At 41.1% G+C, this 21,371-nt stretch overlaps 1 protein-coding gene and 1 pseudogene across 2 annotated transcripts in view; one reads left to right on the top strand and one right to left on the bottom strand.

The window, feature by feature from the left end:
- GADL1 (glutamate decarboxylase like 1) overlaps positions 1-21,371 on the bottom strand; it is a 161,713-nt gene that overhangs the window by 122,158 nt on the left and 18,184 nt on the right. For both annotated transcript variants that reach the window (XM_034993301.1, XM_034993292.1), the window contains exons 2-6: positions 14,613-14,785; positions 8,606-8,732; positions 6,285-6,375; positions 2,499-2,605; positions 1,674-1,789 (exon numbers count right to left, since the gene is read on the bottom strand). In XM_034993301.1, coding sequence (XP_034849192.1) covers positions 1,674-1,789; positions 2,499-2,605; positions 6,285-6,375; positions 8,606-8,732; positions 14,613-14,785 — 614 coding nt within the window. The remainder of the gene's footprint in view (positions 1-1,673; positions 1,790-2,498; positions 2,606-6,284; positions 6,376-8,605; positions 8,733-14,612; positions 14,786-21,371) is intronic.
- On the top strand, positions 14,131-14,301 carry LOC118007250 (annotated as a pseudogene).

Raw genomic sequence — 21,371 nt, 5'->3', positions numbered from 1 at the left:
AACCAGAGCAAAGGTCAGCCAGGGCAGGTGTAAAACATGGGCGGGGGGCAAGTTTTCTTCCACTGCCCACCTCTTCGACCACAGTTTACCCCTTGGCAATAATAAAGGAAATCATGCTCGTAAAAGAAAATGACAGATACAGGAAAGGCCAGCTGGAAATAACAGAGAACGTTTAGAGTTTGCCCGCCTCATGTGTTTCACAGGAGACCTTGGATTATCAGAGAAGGTACGGAAGCTAAACTCTTCCTGCCAGGGACGGGGGCAGGAAGCAGTGGTGGGATAGACAGAGGCACCCACTGGAATGGCACAAGCAGAGGAAAGGAAAAAAATAATCTCTTTCAGATGAGACTGTACTTCAGCTGTGCTATCCATTCTACCCACATTATGACAGCTAGGTAATTCTCCTCCTCCTAAGAAAACTAGCTAACGTTTTTGTGTATCTATAATGTGCCAGATGCTACTTTCCATGCATTAGCTCATTCAGTCTCTGCAACAACCCACTTAGCCATGACTACTGAGCTCATGTGGCTCCTGGGTGGTTAGGATGGCCCCAAATGGTTCCCTTCTCCCTGTGTCCATGTCCTTTGCCAGGGGACTTTGCAGCAAGTCCACCTACAAGATGGAGTCTGTTTTCCCAATTCTTGGATCTGAGCTCGTCGACATCACTTGCTTCACTGAGAAAATGAGGTGGAAATGACAATGTACCAGCTCTGAGCCTAGACTCAAGAGGCCTGGTGGGTGTCCATGTTGTTTTTCCCCTGGACCCCCGCCATGACTACACACCTGGACTAGCCTGCTGGAGGATGAGAGATGCATGGAGCAGAGAGACCTCACTGGAGTCATCCTGGTCAGGCCCACTCCTACCTCAGCCATTGGGCAGCCAACCCCCAGATACATAAGGGAGCCCCACCAAGAGCAGCAGAAGTGTCCCAGCTATCCTAAGACTTGTAAAGCAATGATATCCAGCTCTAGTTCTACACCACTGGGCTTTGGGGTAATTTGTTAGAGACAACAGCTAGCTGATACTTATTTTAACAAATTAGGAAACTGAGGCACAGAGGAATTAATCAACCTACCCAAGGTCACTCAGATAGTAGTGGCGACAAGAACTGAATGCAGGCAGCCTAGCTCAAAGCCAATGTACTTACCCACAGTCAGACCTCCCTACTTTGGTGAGGAGTAAAAGGCCATAGGGGATTGTGGCAACATGCAATGTGGGGAGTGGGGGGGTGGGTGTGTGATGTTCACCATTTCGGAATATCTCCCTTTCCTCTTGAAAAGCCTTTGTGTTACACATTTGAAGCAATCAGTTTTACAAGGCAATGTGAGGCTTCTGACAGAGCCGAGCGATCATCTAAGTTCTAATAAATAAGGCACTCAAAGAAGAGATTCACAGGAAGAGATAGCAGTTTCAAATTGAATGTTCTCTTTTCTCAGAGAAAAATGTTATAGACTATAAATTTTAAATAAAGGTGATGTACAAAATTGAGTGGCCAGGGGTTACAATATCAAACCCATCAGAATTTCCTTTGGAATGAAATATGACATTATACTTAGGCATATTAGTCACACATGGATAAGATAAAAGCATATCAGAAGTCCCAAACAAACAAACCCCCTTAAATAATGCTTTCTCTGAAAATCTGTATCTGATATAAAAAATAATTTTTTACCTCTGCAGATGTGAAAAGGATTAATCTTGGCAACCCAGACAGCCCCTTTTCCTTAATATCAGGACAATATTTGTATCTAGCTAAATTCATTGCATACATATTGGACACTGAACCACCTGCAAAAAACAAAATTGAAATGGCATATTTATAGCATGAAATCATAGCTCCCTAAGTGCCAACCACAGGGGAAGACATCAACGGCTATGGCCATTCTAGTCTAACAACGGATCCCCCCAAGAGTCATCTGAGCAGCATGCCCCACCCATGACTCTCACCCACTTCCTAACCCCCAATTACAGCAATTTCCAATCTCAGCAAAGACTGAAGTTTTGGTCTCTTCTCTCATTCCAGAGTTTTTCCAAACTAAAAGTTTCAATCTACGGACAAGGGCCAGTACCCAAGTCTTCGTAGTTAATGGTATTCTGTCTGTCACCTGACCAATAAGATGAGGATACAAGCTCATCTCTGGTCCCAAGAGAGGGCTGTAGGACAAACAACATGTGATTCAGAAACCTTCTCAAGTAGAATGGATTGAGAAATTTATAGCCCTTCCAAATTCCCAGCAGCAGATAATTTCATTTGTAAGATACAAATCCTAAATTGTAGACATCCCCTTGGTTTAACGTTTATGTCAGTTGTTTAGCATTTATGCAAAATGTTGCCACTCTGGAGAAAGGAATGAGCTAGATTCTCAACAAGTAGAATTATTCCTAACCAACTTTTTGGAATTTGTAAATCTTCAAGGAGCTGTTCTTCATATAACACATAAATAAATGTTTAGGTGTTTGCAGTGGAAGGGAGATGGCAATAACTAGCTGTACTTACCTGGGTTAAATATTCCATCCCCTTCTTTCCAGCCAATAAATTCAATCATTTTCTTCAGAACCGCTTCTTCCACTAACAGAAACACTGGGGACACCTCATACGTATAACTAGATAGATATAAAAAACACTTCACTTCTATGACTAGAGTTACACATAGAGTTTTATTCAACCAAGTGGCTATGGAAGTGCAGGTAGAGTCTTTGGAAATTTATCCAATTGGAAATAGAGAAATGTGCAGTCAGTGAGAGTGCTAGTCATGGTTTGATAGATGACAATAGGTGGGGGCCTTAGGGATACGCAAGCTACTTCAGCAGTCGTAATTTACAGGAACCCTTCAGGTCCACTGGGAGTGATAAAGGAAGTGCATCTAGATTCTTTGTATTAGCCATGAGCCGTGGCCATTTCATTCTTTGGATGCTGCTTTGGATGCTGGTTAAAGAAAAACCATTGTCAGGTGCCTGGGTGGCTCAACCAGTTGAGCAACTGCCTTCGGATTGGGTCATGATCTCGGGGTCCTGGGATCGAGGCCCACATTGGGCTCCTTGCTCAGTGGGGGGTCTGCTTCTCCCTCTCCCTCTGCCCCTCCCCCCAGTTTGTGCTTGCTCTCTCTCTCTCTCTCAAATAAATAAATTCTTTAAAAAAAAAGAAAGAAAGAAAAACCATTGTCATGGTAACCAGGTTTTATTAGGTTCCTATCATGAGTACCCTAACAGTCAGCTCTGCCTATTCTACGCGGAAACTACTCACCCTGAACTAAGGTTTTCTCCACTACATTCCTATGCTGGCCCAAATGGGAAGTGCTCTGTGGGGCCTCTCTTATCATGTGATTTTATTGCAAAGCACTGCCCAAATCCCCTGTCCTTGAAGGTTTTGTTGCTCCAGGCTGGACCGTTGTTGTGGGAGAACACGAAGTTAGCCCCTTTTCGAACGAACTGCCTCAGCTTCAGGGAGCTACCTTTCCCAAGGTCACAACCAGGTATAAAGGCCTGGCCATATGGGCCCAACTCCAGACCACTCTCAAGGGCCACTATAGCTCCAGAGATCTCCAGGGAGTCAGCCGAGGTTGCCATTGAGGCCCCATGACGGCTTGACTTCTGGCTCTGCCCACTCCTGTTGCCTTACCCTCCCATCACCCATGTGGATCCCAAGGGCATTCCTTAATAAACACCTTCCTCACTAAACTCCATCTAGAGCAGTTTCCCAGGGAACTCCACCTGGGAGGGTTACCATGCCTTGTTTCATAATATTTGAGTCTCTTCTTTCTCTAGGTAACTTGAGGGTGACTAAATTATCTATAATCTCCTCTAACAATTAAGCCATTACATTAAATTGTATCCGAATAAACTTGTACTCCAAATATATAAGCCATGCAGACACACCTAGATTTGCACTCACAGAATTCAATGTGAATATTTTAACACCCAGAAGGGAAAACTTTGGAAATGAGGCAAAACAAAAACACAAAATGAAATGAAACAACAACAACAAAAAAAACAGAACACCTATTATGTGTCACCTCCCTACCTCCCTACATGCCAAGCGCTCTACAGACATCATGTTAATTTTCAAACAATCCAGGTTCTACTTTCAACCATGCTAGGAAGCCAGTTCACACATATCAGAAGTGTGGGAAAAAGTCTATGTGTTTATGTGCACCTGCAAATATAAGTGAAATAATTGTTCACTTAAAAAAAAATAATATGAAGCCTGCCTTTGAAAGCTGGCTCAACTGTAAACCTGGGGACAGGCATGGAGTTGGAGGAGAGGACGATATGGGATGCTCTCATGGCTTGCTCACATTTTGAGTGGATTGTTCAGCTTAGCAACAACTTAATACTTTGCAAACCGCTCCATGTTGCAGTGAAAAGAACCCAGACGAGAAGTTAGAAAACCCAGGACATAGAAGGAAAGGTTCAGAGAGTTGGGTAATTTTACTGTCTCTTCTGGCCCATCTACCACTTACCTCTTCTACTCACTATAAACTGGTATCATCTCACATTACCCCACCAAGCCTTCTCTAACTGAAGTCACCAATGACATCTGTGTTGCCAATTCAAGGGACAATTTTTAGTCTCTGTCTTAGTTAAACATTCAATAGTATTATGATTCTAACACACTCTGCTCCATGGTTTCCATGCCTTCCTGGTTGATTTTCTCCTTTTCCTCTGTCTCTCCATTGTAGGCTGGTCTTCTTCCTCCTAACCATGAGATTATTAGATGTCCTCAAGGCCCAGTCCTACGCTTCTGTCCTCACTCTATATTGTCTTGCAGACACTGCTTCTCCATCCCCTGGTTTGTTTTTGTTCAAAGTGTCTTCATCCTGTTTATCAAAATCATTTGTTTGGCTTTGAAAATATATCAGTGCTTGGGACACAGCCATAGAAATTCAGACTTAATTGGTCTGGGTTGGGACCCAGGCCTCAATATATTTTTTGGAAATGTCCCAGGTTGATTCTGATGAACAGGAAGAGTTGAGCTTCACTGACTTTAGGAATCTCATCCACACATACTTTTCAATTACACATCATTCCCCAGTAACTCCTAAATTGATAACTTTCATAGAGATATCGGAATTCCAGGCCTGTATATCTCTCAGCTTGGCTGATACATACTCTTGAATAGCTCAGAGTCACTGCAAACTCAAATTCTTGCAATTGAAAATTAAATTATTGCTCTTGCCTTTTTCATCTCATCCCTGAAAACTGGTCCCCTCTTCCTATGCTTCTTATATCAATGAATGACATGACCATCAACACAGCTAAAAAAGCCAGAAACCCAAGGATCATTGTATAAACCTCCTTCTTGTCCTCATTCCTAAGGTTCAATATATTATCCAGACCTTTCTGTTTTATCCTCTAAACAATTTTTCTCTCTCTCTTTTCTTACCACTTCTGTCTAAGTTCAAGCTACTGCCATCTCTCACCTAAGATAATGCCCTCCTGATCGGTCCCCTCCAATTCACTCTCCATATTTCAAGTGATCTTTTCAATAAGCAAATGGCATCTAATGATTTAGAAACCTTTAAAGGCTTTCCTTTGTACTTAGAATAACTCATAAACATGGCCCACTGGGTCTTGCATATCTGGTTCCTAACCATTTCTCCAATCATATCCTCCATTATGCTCCCTATCGCTTTCTGAGCGACACCTTCACTGACCTTTCAGTTCATAAGGTACGCCATTCTGCCTCCTGCCACAGGGCGTTTGTGCATGCTGTTCTCTCTGTTTGAAACTCATCTCTTCTCTTTTCACCCAGTAAACCCTTACTCATTCTTCAGCTCTTAGTTGTCATTTCCTCAGAGAAGACTTTCCTGAGCTCCCAACTAGGAAAAAATGTCCCACTTATATTTATAGCATCATCTACCTCTTCATATGCAAATTAAAATTTTACATTAATTTGTGTAGATAATTTTGATGAATTTGCATGGAGTATCTCCATCTCACTAGACTTTTTGCTTCATGAAGGCCAAGTCAAAGTTTGCTTCTATTCAAAGTATCTCTCCGGCACTTAGCAGAGACATGGCTTTTCATGCAGGAATGGATGACAAGTTGCTTAATCAATTTTCTCATCTGTTAAGTGGAGATAACCATGCCTGCATTAACCATCTTACAGTACCACTATCAAATCAAATAACTCTTTAAAATACTGCTAAGTGTCATTCCATTATTTATGATGACACTGTACAAATGAAACCATGAAATAGAAATTCAAGAAAAAAAACTTCGTCTACTTAAAAAACATCTCTAATGCATGCTTTATGTAAGAGTCCAGTAAAATGGTACTTACACACTTGGGTTTAATGCTTCTGTCATAAATCGGGCCACCAAGGAATAATAATCAAGTCCAGCATACAACTGGTTGAAAAATCTTGGATGGTCTGTAAATTTAAGCAGAGCATTCATCTACACAGCAATAAAAACAAAAAAGACTCTCCATACAGCGGTAACATAAATCAATCTTTCAGACAGCGAACGCAGACAGATACAAAAGAGTATACACTGCATGAATCTACTATATAAAATTCAATATGAGGCAAAGATGACCTATGGAGACTGAGGTTAGAATTCTGAGTACCTTTGGGAAGTTGATACTGATTAGGAAGGGGCTTGAGGAAGGCTCTGGAGTGGTGGGAAGGGTCAACATCTTGATCTGGGTGATGGTCATGCACAGTTATGTGTGAATTCACTGAGCACTTGAGATCCGTCCACTCTACTGACCGTAAACTATGCCTCAGTTTTAAAAAGAATTCAAAATCTAATCATGTGCAAGGGGAACAAATTTTGAAGACCCACCTCATAACCCTGTCTCCTAAACAATATGTTTCTAAGCAACACTTGGGCACTCTCTTAAAAACTCTGGTTTATCTACTCCCCTTTTTCTACACCCCAGCTCCAAACCAGAACCCTTGAGAACTGGATTACTCAAACTATTTGTGCAGGTATCAAAGCCTGCTACCTTTATCTTCAGAAGATAATCCCTATCTTCCCTATCTTTAAACGCATTTCACTCACCAACAGAGTTCACTTCGGGCTACCAGCAGTGAGTGGCCTTTTCATTTTTCAGATTGGACCATTTTTCATAGTGCAACTGACATTATGTAGATGGGAGTAAGATGTGACTCATCATGTGGCTTACATAAACTTTCTAATTCAACTTACTTCAAAGGCAGTAGCCTTTAAGACTCAACTTCAGTTCCAACTTTCTATTTTTTTTCCTCTATAAAAGGTCTCATAAAGGTTCTTGGCTTTCCACAGTGTGAATATTCACACCAAACACTAGGCTAACTGACTTGACATTCTCAATCATAGGAAGCCCAGCATGACAAAGAACAAGAAGGCAAGAGGTCTGTTTCTAAATTTGAGTATTTGGGAAACTTTTTAGTTAGTGACTTCTCATTACCACTCACAGCATTTGGTTTTAGGGTTTTCTTCTCTTTAAACTAGGGGTTCAATAAAAAACAAAAGCCCAAGAAAATGTTTTTTTAAATAAAACATGGAAAACTTCCTCTAATCTGGCAAAGGAAACCAAACGTTGCTGCAAGTAATTTTAATAAGATTTTTTTTTTAGTTTCGTGTTAATTTATGATTGAGTTCCATGGTAACATTATGGAAAATATCCAGTAAACTGAAAAATCTTCTGCATTAAATGTCATTCTACACTTCTGACATGCACTATAATAATAAGATATGTATCTCTGCTTTTGAAATGCTAACTGGGTTTTTGATACATACACCAGATTTTCCCAAGGGAATATAAACCAATTATTTTTAGCCAGGATTTTATTATGTTCTTTCCACTAAATTTAGTTCAGTGTCAGAATTCACAAAGCATAATGCCTGCATGGTCTTAAGCACTAGATTACCTTTACAGCACACTGCGAAATGCATATTTTGGAAAGTTCCTCCCTTACTCTGGAACTTGTTCACTGGGTGTATGGGATATCAGCAGTTGGACTAGTATGTCAGCACAAGACTAATACCATGCTACTGCATTGACAGAAGATCGTAGTGGTTAAGCATTATGGCGAAGCTATCACAGCAGAAACTTACCATGTATTCATTTCCTTTTACACTTTCCTAAAGGTGTTTATTTTTGATCCTGCTAGATTTGATAAAATAATTTGGCAATTATTAACTGCCAAGACTCCATCAGTATCTTCCCATCTATTCCTGTTTATAGTAAAAACATCCTCCTGCACATTCTGGGCCATCAAGATTTGAAATCCCTTAATGAATTCTATAATCAAACTATGCTTTGCCAGTTTGGACCAATGTAAGAAATGATAAGTAGCAGTCGTCATATATGGTCTTGATTATAAATGGAGGATGGGGATTGCCAAGGAGCAGATCGTATTTCTGAATGATCACTAACACCGACAGTTTTTCTATCCAGGTATCTTTGTCTTGACAAAAAAAAAAAAAAAAAAAAAGGTCTGCATTATGGATTGAGTGGCCCATTGTAAAAATATCAGAACCACTATTTTTTGATCCGGCTTTCTTATCCCCGAAACATTGTCATACTCAGCTTTACTATGAGTAAGTATGTGCTGAAGAAAACCTAAGAACTTGTTAGGGATACAGATCAAGGAGGCAAATGAAAGGTCTTACTAGTTTTGACGCTGTAGCGTATGACATCCTGGCAGAGCTCCAACAGCCTGTGGGGTGGCTCTCCCGTGTCCCTCATCTCCAAATCAAGAAGTTGTTTCAGCTGTTCAGGGGGCCGCCACTCACAAACCTGGACATTCAGCAATGGCAGTTAATTGAGCTCCCACAGGAGCCAGGTAGCGAGAAGATGTTAGCATCACGGACCCTACCCTCGCGAAGATTCCAGACAAGTGGGAGAGACTGAGATTTAAATGTACAACCCTAGTCCAGGGGGGAAAATATGGGATGGTGACCCAGATGTCACTGGAACAAATGAGGGGCCCCATCTTTGATTTGGAAGGTCAAAGTTTTCCTGGAGGAACTGATTTCAAACCAAGCAAAGATTAGGGGATGGGGGAAGGCAAGCAGGCACTCTAGGTGGAAGGAACAGAGGTCGTAAAGGCTGAAAGGGCAAATCTGAAGAATGAAGTTAGTTTGGTGTGGCTAGAACATGGGGTTGGAGGAAGGAGAGGCAAGAAGTGAGGCTGGAATGCCAAAATAATTTCCTCGCTAGTCTCTCTGCTTGTACCCTTACCCTTGACCTCTACAGGCTATCAACCTGGCAGCCAGAATCCGGAATGATCCTCTTAAATCTAAACTACCGCCGCTCCTCTGCTAAAATATCTCAGTGGCTCACTTCTTTCAAAGTAAAGCCAACATCCTCATAATGACTTCAAATGAACCTGTATAATCTGCTTTCCTTCATGGAGTTTCCTCTCCAGTCTAGTACTGTCTTCCTCCTGGCTGACTCTGCCCCACCACCCTGACCTCCTTGCTGTTCCTTAAACACACCAGGCACACTGCCCCCCTTAGGGTCTTCACACTGGCTGTGCCCTCTGTCTGGATACTCCTGCCCCAAATGTCCTCCTGCCTAACCTCCTCAGTTCTTTCAAAGCTTTGCTCAAAAATCACTTTCTCAAAGATAGCAACCCTGATTCCCCTATAAAGTCACAAGCTTCACATTACCCCAGCCCTATCAGCCCCTCATCTTTTCCTGCTCTTCCTTTTTCCATTACACTTCTCATCTTTCAACATACCATGTGATTCATTTATTCTGTCCCACATAGTCTCCATGAGAGCAGAGATGTCCATCTGTTTGCTCACTGCTCTCAAGTAATGAATACAGTTCCTACCACACAAGAGATGCTCCACAACGATGTGGTGAATGAAAAGATGAATGAGCGAATGAATAAACGAATTAATGAATTAATTAATGAAATGAGACTCAGATCATGACAGATTTCTGTGGCATGTTACAGAGTTTGAACTTGGTTCTAGGGCAGCAGTTGAAATGTTTTGGACAGGGGAATGATATGGACATGTTTGTGTTTTGGCCAATAGCTTTAGTTGCTATATGGAGATTCCAAGTAAAATCGGGAGTAAGAGGTGACTGTAATAAACCAGGCAAGAGAAGGTGGTATTCTGGATGAGGTAGATATTACTGGAATGAAGTATTTCCAGAGATATTTAAAATGCAGAAACAACAGAACTCAGAAATTAATTACACGGCAAGGATGAGGATGAGGAATGAGCCAAGGACAACCCTGTCGTCTGTAGCTTACACACACGGGTTGATGGCGGTGATGAGGAAAAGAATTTGGTTTGGGGTGGGGATTTGGTGGGGATGATGAGCTTTGGGCATATGTAGTCTGAGGCCTCTCAGGACATCTAAAAGGGGTGCAGCAGTTGGTCTGAAGCTCTTGTGAGAGACCAAGAACAGAGTTCCAGACATCCACCATGATAATACACCATGGGGGACACACTCGGAGAGAATCTACCACTAAGAGGAAAGGCACGGGATCTCGCCTGGACACCACCACCGCTTAAGATATGGGCAAAGGGAGAGGAGCTCACTTGTGAGGTGGAGGACAAGCCAGAGAAGCAGGGACTATCTGAGAAGAGTTCAGTGCTACTAAAACAAAGAAAACAGAATGTTTTAAGGAGAAGACGGTCATCACTATCAAATCCTGTTGAGAAGCCCAATTTGATAAAGACTGAGAAGTGCTCATGGGATTTATCAACAAGGAGGTGTTCTTGGCAAGAGCCGTTTGACTTAGAGAGGTGGGAGTGGAGGCCAGATTGCCATGGAGTGAGGGTGTGGGAGGTGAGGAAAGAGAGGGAGGGAAGGAGCATAGACAATCTTTAAAAAGTTCGGCTGTGGAGGGGAAGAGAGAGACAGGGGAGTAGCCAGGAAGTCAGGAGACTAGGAGGTGGGAGGTTAGGGAAAGCAGGAAGAAATAATGAGTTGTACAAGAGGTATGAAATTAAACTCTGATGTGAGAACCATAATAGGCAGAGGTAAATCAAAAGTGACTAAGACAATCCAAAGGAATGACTACTGATAGAGAATATCTCAGAAGATACTGTAGGTTTGGTTCAATAAAGGGAATATTGAAATAAAGTGGGTCAAACAAAGATTTTGGTTTCCCAGTGCATATAAAAGTTATGTTTACCCTGGACCATCAAGTCTATTCGGTGTGCAATAACATTATGTCTAAAAAATTTACATGCCTGAATTAAAAAAAAAAATACTTGTTGGAAGAGGTCATTAAGAAGAGGTGACCATCAGATGACCTACAAGCTGGACCTGGGCCCTTGGAGGTTCCCCACCCCCTCCCCAGCTCCTGGAATGTGGGTTCTGCTTGTGTCTCCTGCTCCCAGAGGCTTCTCCAAGGACACAGCCTGGAGATAATATTGCTTAAGAGAATATTGTGGCTGGTCTGACCTATCCAGACCACTAAACCTTGCTCCAGATCAGCAATAAGGTTGTTTTACTCCCTATCATTCATGTGTTTGCTGCAGTAGCATTTTTAATTTCCTTCAAGAACTTTTCCTTTTGTAGTCACAATGCAGCTGTTTGGGGCAAAAGGCCTAGCTTTTGGCCCATGTCAACTTTCCAAGTGCCTTCCTCACTAAGCTGCTTCATTCCTAGCTTTTGATTTAAATTGAGAGATGCGCACCTCTTCCTTTCAGATGAACACTTAGAGGCCATTGCAGGGTTATTCATTGGCCTTATTTCAATCTGATTGTGTCTCAGAATAGGGAGACCCAAGGAGAGGGAGAGAGACAGGGGAACTGCCAGTGAGTAGAATAGTCAGAACACACACAATGTTATCAGTACGTTCACTGTCTTATATGGGTGCAGTTTGTGGTCCCTCAAAACAATTACAAGAGTAACATCACAGATCCCTGGTTATAACAAACTATAAAAAATATTGTTATATTTTATGATATGATGTTATAATATATATAATATGTTCTGTAATATGTTATAATATGTAACAAGTCCAATAATAATGAAAACGTTTAAAATACTGTGAGAATTATCAAAAATTGACACAGAGACACAAAGTGAGCAAATGCTGTTGGAAAAATGGCACCTATAGACTTGCTGGATGCAGAGATGCTACAAACCTCCAAATTGTAAAAATCATACTATTTGCAAAGTGCAAGAAAATGGGAAATGCAGTTAAATGATGTATCCCTGTCTACACAACAACATGATTAAATCTCAAATGCATTTTGCAGAGGGAAAATTGCAAGACTCATAGGGCCTCTTGTGATAGGATTCCACCTGTCCGACATTCTGGAGAAGGCGAAAAATACAGGCACAGAAGACAGATCAACGGCTGTCAGGAGCTAAAGTAAGGGGCAGGGCTGACTATAGAGGGGCACAGGGAAATCTGGGGGTGATGGAACTGCTCTATATCTTGATTGTGGTATAGTTACATGGCTTAGCAAACTCATATGACTCCACACCAAAAAAGGAGCAAATTTTACTAGATGTAAAGTATAACTCAATTTTTTTAAAAAGTGGCTGAGAAAGAATATCTACAAGAGAAGGTGTTAGAAGTAATCATCTCACAAAGTACGGGGATGTATCTGAAGGTCACTTTTCATGGTGCGTGTTGGATCGCTGACAATGCTAGATGAAGTTGGTAGCATAAAAACTCCACCTCCTCCCCCCAACTGCAACATCGTTTTCAACCCAAGTTCAGGTGGATAGCCTGCAGGGCTACTGTACTGCAATCAGTGTGGGGTTCCTTCATTGATGACTTAGGATCTTAAGCCTCTCCTTCTTGTCTTACCTTCCATTAGTCACCTATATGAGCCCTTCCTTCTAGGCAGAAAGTTTCCTTTTGCAATGCTCTTTCCATCCTTTACCTTCCTGCTTTCCTCAACACACATGGGTCAACTTCTCCCTGCCCATCAAAATCTTACTTGACCTTCACATCCCACATCAAAGCTCAGAGCACCCACTCCTCTACGAAATCACACCCATTTATCACATTCTTACTGGGACCCCCTGTTCTCTTTTTCAATGAAAACTTATCCTCCCAACTAGACTGTAAATTCTGTTCAAAGCTGAGCCTTTGTCTTATTTGTCTTTATATCCCCCAGGGCCAAATACAATGGCTTACCCATAGCTAACGCTCAGTTAATATTTAATGACTGAATAAAGTCCAATTAAAAAAGAAAAAAAGCTTACCAGAAAAGCAGTAAGCTCCAAAGTAAAGCAGGTCCAAAATATTTCACAAGTACAGATAAGACCAGAAAATATGCAATTATAAATATATATCAAGAAATACCATCAGTGATTTTTGCCTTGAATATAGCTATTCTAAATTTACAGGATATTTTGATCTATATCCCTATTAGTTTTCCCAAATGCATGTGATCAAAAATTCAGAATAAACCACTTCACATTCAAAATCTTTTTTTTTAAATGACATTTATTTTTGACTAACCGAATTGGAATAAAAATCCCTCCTCTATTTGCTGATAATTCAATTTCAATATGAAAGATAATCAATGTGATAAAGGATAATTTAGCGATTGTAAGAGACATACAAGAGAAGTTAAAGGCCCAGACTGAAGCCAGACTACCTGGATTTTAGTGCCAACAGCTCTGATACTCACTAACATGTGATCTTGGGCAAAGCACTTGACCTCCCTGTGCCTCACTTCTTTCCTCGTCCCTAAAAAAGAGTTAATATATAGCCCCTACTTCTTAGTGTTTTTGTAAGACTTAAGTACACAAATTCATATGGAGTAGTCCTGAGAACATCATCTGGCACATAGTAAGTACTCTTAAGAGTAGAAGTCATTTGGGGCAACTGGGTGGCTCAGTCGGTTAAGCGTCCCCCTTCGGTTCAGTTCATGATCTCAGGGTCCTGGGATTGAGCCGCATATCGGGCTCCCTGCTGAGCGGGGAGCCTGCTTCGTCTTCTGCCTCTCCCTGCCACTCCCCCTTTCTTGTGCTCTCTCTCTCTCTCAAGTAAATAAATAAAATCTTTTAAAAAAAGTAGAAGTCGTTAGTAATAATTGCATTATCAGTTTGAATCTGAACTTGAGCCTGAATTTGAGACCTAGAACCAGTAATTGGTGCCAGTCAGAAATCAGACTTAACAATTCAAGTTTTCCAGTCTAAGCTCAGACCAGCTCCTGGGAAGGATCCCCAGATAAATTTAAAATTTTTTCATACTCTTAGCTTTGTGCAGTGGCAGTATCATAGCCAATGAGGTTTATCCGAGGCGCGATTATTGCTAATTAAAATTTTTTCATACTCTTTCCCACATTATGCTTATTTTTTACTAGTAACAAAAAGAAGGTGCCCAAGAAAATGGAGAGCAGAGTATGTTTCAGAGAGTGTATACATCAAGATCATCCACTTATTTATAATCTATATGGTTATAGGTCAGAAGGCTTCATCCCTGTGCTTCATGCCCTCAAGGCCTGGGGTCTCAGCCAGTCTCCCAACAAATGGTGGCTGGCAAAGTTAACAGCCAACACCTCCAGGAAAGCTGATACTGGGTGGGATCCCACTTTGGCAGCTGGGATCCCCTTGATACAAAGGTATAGAGGCCATCATAGCATGAGCTTCCCATTTCCCTCACATCTAACCATCAAATTTGGAAAGAACCTATCTTTCCCATTGCAGGGGTTTCTAATAGGTATCTTTTAGTTTTACCTTCTCATTGACATCTGTAGCCTTCAAAACCACCTCTTCCATTATTAGCTTCCAGGCCTCTTCAACAAACTTTTCTCCTGCTCTTGCATCTGTCGTGGGGCCATTCAGTACAACCCCATCCACGAGAACAGCGCTCTTCTTACTTGGAATCATCTCTTGTGGATGCGTATCTCCTGAAAGCACACACAAAAAATCATGTTTGAGACATAATCTAATTAGATCACAACAAAGCACAAGGGGAAACATGGACCACTATCCCAGCTTCAAATGGCATATCTTCTTTTAATACATTTGGGGCATTGAAGCAGACAGTTGTTTATGGTTTCCGATGGCATCATAGGGTTAAGGAAAGATATCCTGCAGCATCTTGTTTGGCATCAGCGATTGTGGAGAAAATGTAAATGTGAAATGTAAATTCAACTCATTTTACTCATTCTTGCAAACACCTTTCAATCCCACGCACAGAAAGATCATTGTAGACACAAGCCTGTGTCTATTTTGTACACACACACTTTTTGTAACCCGTTAAGGACTGCCATCTATCCACTTTGTAGGAATAAGTCATTCCTAAAGAAGAAAAAATTATTGACATATCACCTCTCTTAATTTTACATTTTAAGCTCATGTTTAAATGGCCCTTTATATCAAAGACACTGGTTTGTCCCTGAGAGCCCCTCTGTCCACGTACTCAGCCACTCTCCTATGAATGGAGAATAAAAGAAAGTGAGTGGCGTGATGGTTGGTGTAAATCCACATTTGATGCCCTCAAACTTTTCAAACTTGCAGTCTGAGCACGGGCAGAAGGATGGAACAGAACAGTCCTAAAGACGTTTGCCAGTCAGTGACTAAAGGTTAAAAGTCAACATGGAAATCTGTATCTGAGAAGAAAGATTACTGCCTACCCAAAATAGCCCTCTCCAAAAATAATTCTGGCAAATGAATCTAAATATTCCACCAATACCTGCCACAAGCTTGGATTCAATTTTATTTTTCTTGAATCAGTGTCTCTCTCTCCTCCCTGTAAGGTACATACATGTTCATTGAGTTGTGGAAATTTACAGAAACAGTTTTTTAAAAACTATCTTTCAGCACCACACCCAGCACAGTGCATTACTTAGATTTTGCAAACCTACCTTAAATATGCTGATGGTCCATAGGTATTTCAAATATTTTTATGCTTACCGAGGGCTCTAGCAGTATTAACATTTATTATCCCCCAAGTCGGTCTTTTCCTCAAAAGAATATGTTTTGGTAAAATTCTGTGGCTTTATAAACCCTTTGCTTCTATTCCTGGCAAACTCAAATGGTGTCCATGGAGGCAGATAAATACGGCACAGCCTGATTCCCCAGTTTGGGAAAGACAGGGTCTGCAGCGAAGGATCAATCTTTTATTCTCACCCTGAAGGCTGAACCATCCAGAACTCCAATGATGAATTTTAGTTCCATCCTTCACTTTTACTTATCTTTCACTTGAAAGGATGCATTCAACATGGTTTAGGGCCAAATGGTGAAGCCTTGGAATTGAGCTTTTAGATGGAAAAACTGTAAATCTAAAGGCACTTTCCTCCCCTGAATTTTAATCCTAAAAATAAACTGGAAAAAGAGGGCAATTATTCAGGGAACCCTGGTTATGCCAGTAGGCAGCGCTATTATTAGGCGTACAGAAAAAGTTAGTTTTCTTAACCTCATTAGTAGAATTTCAGGTTTTTATTGTTCAGGGAGTAGCAGCCACTCTATAGCTCTCTCAGAGTTCTCTCTCTCTCTCTCTCTCTCTCTCTCTCTCTCGCTCTCTCTCACACACTAAAAAATGTCAAACACCCACTTGCAACCAGAAAAGCAGTGAAATTGAAATTTAAGTCATCTTTGTCTCCACGGCAATCAATTTAAGAAATCCCCATATTTCATGCAATTATCTATGAGAAAATACAATAAAAAACTGAAGAATTGGATATAGATAATGCCACTTTCCTTGATAGATACGTTCTATTTCTATTGCCAGATGTAATAATGTACCTCCTTCTCCCCCTGCCTTTTCCCAGGTTGGAAAAGAGATTGTTTCTCAATCTCCTCTGGAGATTGTTTAGTAGGCCAAACTATAACCTTCTGGGATCCATACCCAGGACTTCCAATCCAACTGCTACAGTATATGGTGGTTAATAATGAAGTTGTTCAATGGGAAGAATCTTCCATGAAGGATATATCCAGAATCTGTTTTTCATTACCCACTCCCCTACCTCCTTAGTCCAAACCACCATCAAATGCAAAACCAGTGACCACCATGTGACAGATCATATATACTTATTCATTTCTTTGTCTAAGCATCTGTCTCTCCAGTAGAGGTTTGGCTCTCTAATAGTGTAAGCTTGTGTCTATTGGTTTCCTTTTTGTTTCTGTAGCACCCAGAATGTGCCTAGCACTTTATAGGAGTTCGACAAAAAATTGTTGGCTACTCAAAAATTCCTTCAACCAATGAGTGATAATGTCCCCCTTCTCTGAGATGCCATTGCAGGTTAGCTGACCTAACTGAGCAGGAGACACCTTTGGCTAGGGATGAGCTAGATGTAGAGTACAATTCATATAATTCATGGCCTAGAGAAGACACAGTAGAGACCAGAAGAACCAGGGAACAGGGTCAACAGGGAAAGCTGAGTTGTGGTCTCTGGACTGTGAAAGGAAACTACAAATAAAGACTCTCACTTTCCTCTCCTCTCTATACTTTTTGCTGCAGCCACTCACTTTCTATGCTCTCTCCTTCCCTTTCTTGTAGGCATTTGACTTCTGAAAGTCAGCCCATCAAGCCTCACCCTAGGAACCACACTTCCAAATGTGAAAGGCAGTCAACCTCCAAACTCTGACTTCTGAATTTCCACCAATTCCTCAACCCTGTGCCTTCCAAAGCTCTGTATAAGTTCAACTTTTGCTTTACTCAAAGAGATGTATGGATTTCCTTGTTGAACAAACAATAAATTCAACTTCAAATATTGTTTCAGATTTTGAGCAGTGGCCTCTTCTTTTGACATAGGATTAAGTGAATTAACACAGATTAAAAACGTAAAGCAGCACCTGCTACATAGTGGGCACTCAATAAATGTCATTAGAATTTTAGTTAGCAGTAACAGGCAATCAGTACTACTTATTACATACAGAAGTGCATAAAGCATAAGTGAAACTCCATGTGATAGAAAGCTATGACAGTAGAAAAAGAGGTCTCTTCAGAGTGGTCAAATGACCCGGATAATGAACTCTAGACCAAAGGGCCAGTGAGTATACCCCCTGTGGAAGAGTAGAAAGAGAGGCCACAGTGTAGGGGATTGCCCCTGTGAAGAGAGCAAAATTTCCTGCCAAGATGTTCAGGACACAAGATGGTGGTCACAAGCAGTTCAGCTCCCACTGGGTGGACGGTTTTCCAGACCTCCCTCCTTGTCATGTTCCACCTTGCACCATGGTTTCTGTGTCTTATTTCTTGCACCAGACTATAAAGTCTTACAGGAAAAGGATGCATGTCTCATTTTTCTGGACATCCCAGAAATCTGTTCGGCAGCTGGCATGTGTAGGCACTCAACAACTCTAAGGACCGCCTGGCTAATGGCAGAGGTATCTGGGAAATTATCCTATCTAACCCCTTCACACAATCCAAAGATTCCCCTATACAACCCAGTGGCCAAGATGTCAGGTAAGCTGAGTTCTAATCTCACTTGATCTCTCCTAAGCATCCTGATCCTGGGATAATACAACCTCTCTGTGCCTCAGTTTCCTTATCCATAAAATAAGAGACAATCAAAGGAAAGTACTGGGCTGGCTGCCAGAAAATCGCTAGGAAAGCCAAGTAAGATTCAGATTCCTGATGTGCTACTCAGAAGATTGTGTTCCAGGCTGGGGTCCAGAATATGGAAATTGGCATGCACTCTAACTTCTACCAATAGTACTGAAATACACTGACATGCAGTTGGACTTAGGATTCACTGTTCAGGGTGACCCCCAAAGGTCCTCTCAAATTCTAACATCTTCAATTGTCGAGGCTTTCCCTCTCACCCTTTCGTACTTAGGCATTCATTTCAACAAGCATAGAGCAATCACCTACCACGTGCCACACAACAGTTTAGGGACCAAACACAGGAAGAGGGTCATCTCCTCAAGGATCTCAAAGTCTCATTGGGGAGTTAGGGCCTCAAAATTTACAACAACACAAGACATGTCTTACAGGCTCTGTGCCAGGCTCTGTCCTCCAAGTTTTATAGATTTAACACATTTGATTGTCACAAAAACTCCAGTTAGTTACTCAGTGTTGTGGCTGAGGAAACTGAGACACAGAGATTAGAATTGGCTTGCCCAATGTCATGTTGCTAATAGGAAGTGAAACTGGGGTAAACAACATTGAAGTTCTCTGAAGGAGCAATAAGATGCTGCTTCGCAGGCATCTACGGTTTGTAAGACCATGTTAGGGAGGTAATAATGACCGCAAGATGAAGTAGATTCAACTCCTATCCTTAGTAAAGGACAGCCTCGGAGGATTGAATAACCACACTAGAAGACAGCAGGTGCCAAGTGCCATGAGAATGACACTAATAAGATGTCTGGAACATAAACAGTGCAGACATTTGGGGTTAAGGCTTAGGGTCATAGGAGGAGTTGAGGTATGAGGGAAAACCTCTGAATTAGAAGACTTATCTTCTCTTTGAATATCTGCAGTAATGAATAATAATAATTTTAAAACTTCGTCACTTAAAGTAGCACTCCATTGACAGCTGGGATGGTCACAAAAACTCCTCTTATAATGACTTCAAATATGCATCTGTGTCATTTCCACAGGCTTTTGCAGTAAGTGGGTAGACAAAGCAAGTCTAATTTCTCTTCCATGGGACTCTAGGCCAAATATGGGAAGACTTCTATCAACTCTCATCTAAATTCCTCTCTCTCTCGCTCTCTCTCTCCCTCTCTTTCTTTTTTTCCTAGTTAGAACTGCTCCAGTTTCTTCAATGGTTTGTGATTAGGCCATGGTCACTAGTCTAGGTCAGTTTATTTCTATCTGATAAAATGAGTCCTAACACAAAACTCCAGGTGTGGTATCCCCAGCTCTAAATAGAATGAATCCATATTTCCCATGCTCTGGTCACCATGATTCCATTCATAAGGCTTCCAGTAGCACCCTAATTGATCTCAAAGCTTAAGCTTTGAAGCCAGGCAGATCCTGGCCCAAATTCTAATTGGGCTTCTGTGATTTCATCCATGTTATTCAAGTTCCATGTGATTCAGGTTTCTTATCTGAGGAACAGGGAAAATAGCCATGTCTATTTTATTAAATGTGGCAAAGCATGCAAGCTGCTGAGTAAAGTGCCAGGAATAGGGTAAAGAACAGTTAATAGTAACTATTAATGTAACTGAGTCTATATGAACCCTTTTTTGGCACCCACATTACACTGTTGGCTCAGGTAAAGGTTAGAATTAATAGCCTTAAGTCTTTGTCAGAAAGTCTGCCGGTTAGAGCCAAGTGTCCTATCCAAGACTCTTTAATGGTTAAGAGAAAATTAGCAATAGGAAAATAATGCTTGCTTCCAAAGAATAAGAAGGAGGAACAACAGATCAAAAAAATGAATCTAGGCATCTAGGTGGGAACCAAGGAACTCTCCAAAAACTTGTGCAAAAGACAGTGAAAACCAAGGGAGTGATGAGGGTCAGGACCTGGAAAGCCCAGCAAGCCAGTCCAAGATAGGCATGAAAATCAAAGCCTGAAAAAGAGGATAGCATTAATTAATAAATTAATAAAGGATTATTATGTGCCAAGCACCCAAGCTGGTACCTGGGGATAGAGACATAAACAACACAGAGTCTCTGTTCTCAAGTTGCTAAACATCTGGAAAGAGAATATTTAGGGAGACAGAGTGAAGGAAAATACAGCTAAAAGAGAAAGTTGAAGAGATAACCCTCTGTTCTGGAGTTTTCTATGCCAGGTGTCTCTTCTAACTTCAAAAGTGTGGATGCCTGATTTAGTTGATGTACCTGGCTGGTACTAACAGGCTGATAAATTGTTTGCATCTTTTTCAAATTTCACACCATTTTTAAGCCATTTTGTTGTCTTTTTTTTTTTTTTAAGCCATTTTGTTGTCTTAAAACAACATATCAATGAGAGGGTAACAATGGACAACCTACAAGGAAGAAGACTAAAAGAAATAAACAAAGATTAAGAAATAACAACCATATAAGGCAGTGGCCACAAAACCTCTGAAGATTTGGGTAACAGTAACAAATGCAGGGATTAATTTCTGAAACTATCTCTCTGATTCTGTAGAATCATAAAGCCTACTTAGGGAATGAACAATTTCCATGGTGCAACCCACAAATATGAAGTCATAGGAGTAAAAGGCAAAACTATGCTTCGATTTTAGTCAGCTAAAGATGGGTACCCATAGGCAAAAAAGAAGAAAGAAAGAGAGAGAGAGAGAGAGAAAGAGAGAGAGAGAGAGAAAGAAAGAAAGAAAGAAAGAAAGAAAGAAAGAAAGAAAGAAAGAAAGAAAGAAAGAGAGAGAGAAAGAATGAGAGAGAGAGAGGGAGGGAGGGAGGAGGGGAGGGAGGAAGAGAAGAAAGGGGAAAAGAAAGAAAAGAAAATTTAAATAATTGGTTTAGTCTCATTTTGGGGTTAAATTCTCCTTAGTTGAAATCCGTAGTGAGTTGATACTTCTTCTATTTATGCTTTCTGAAGTATTTATTGAAAACTCTGTGCAAGACATTGGGGTAGGCATTGTAGGCACTCAAAGATGAATC

The sequence above is a fragment of the Mirounga leonina genome, unplaced genomic scaffold (assembly GCF_011800145.1).
Source record: "Mirounga leonina isolate KUSES-001 unplaced genomic scaffold, KU_Mleo_1.0 Mir_115, whole genome shotgun sequence".
Lineage (NCBI taxonomy): Eukaryota > Metazoa > Chordata > Mammalia > Carnivora > Phocidae > Mirounga > Mirounga leonina.
Note: the sequence above shows the minus strand (reverse complement) of the source record. Positions and strands in the feature narration are given on the sequence as shown.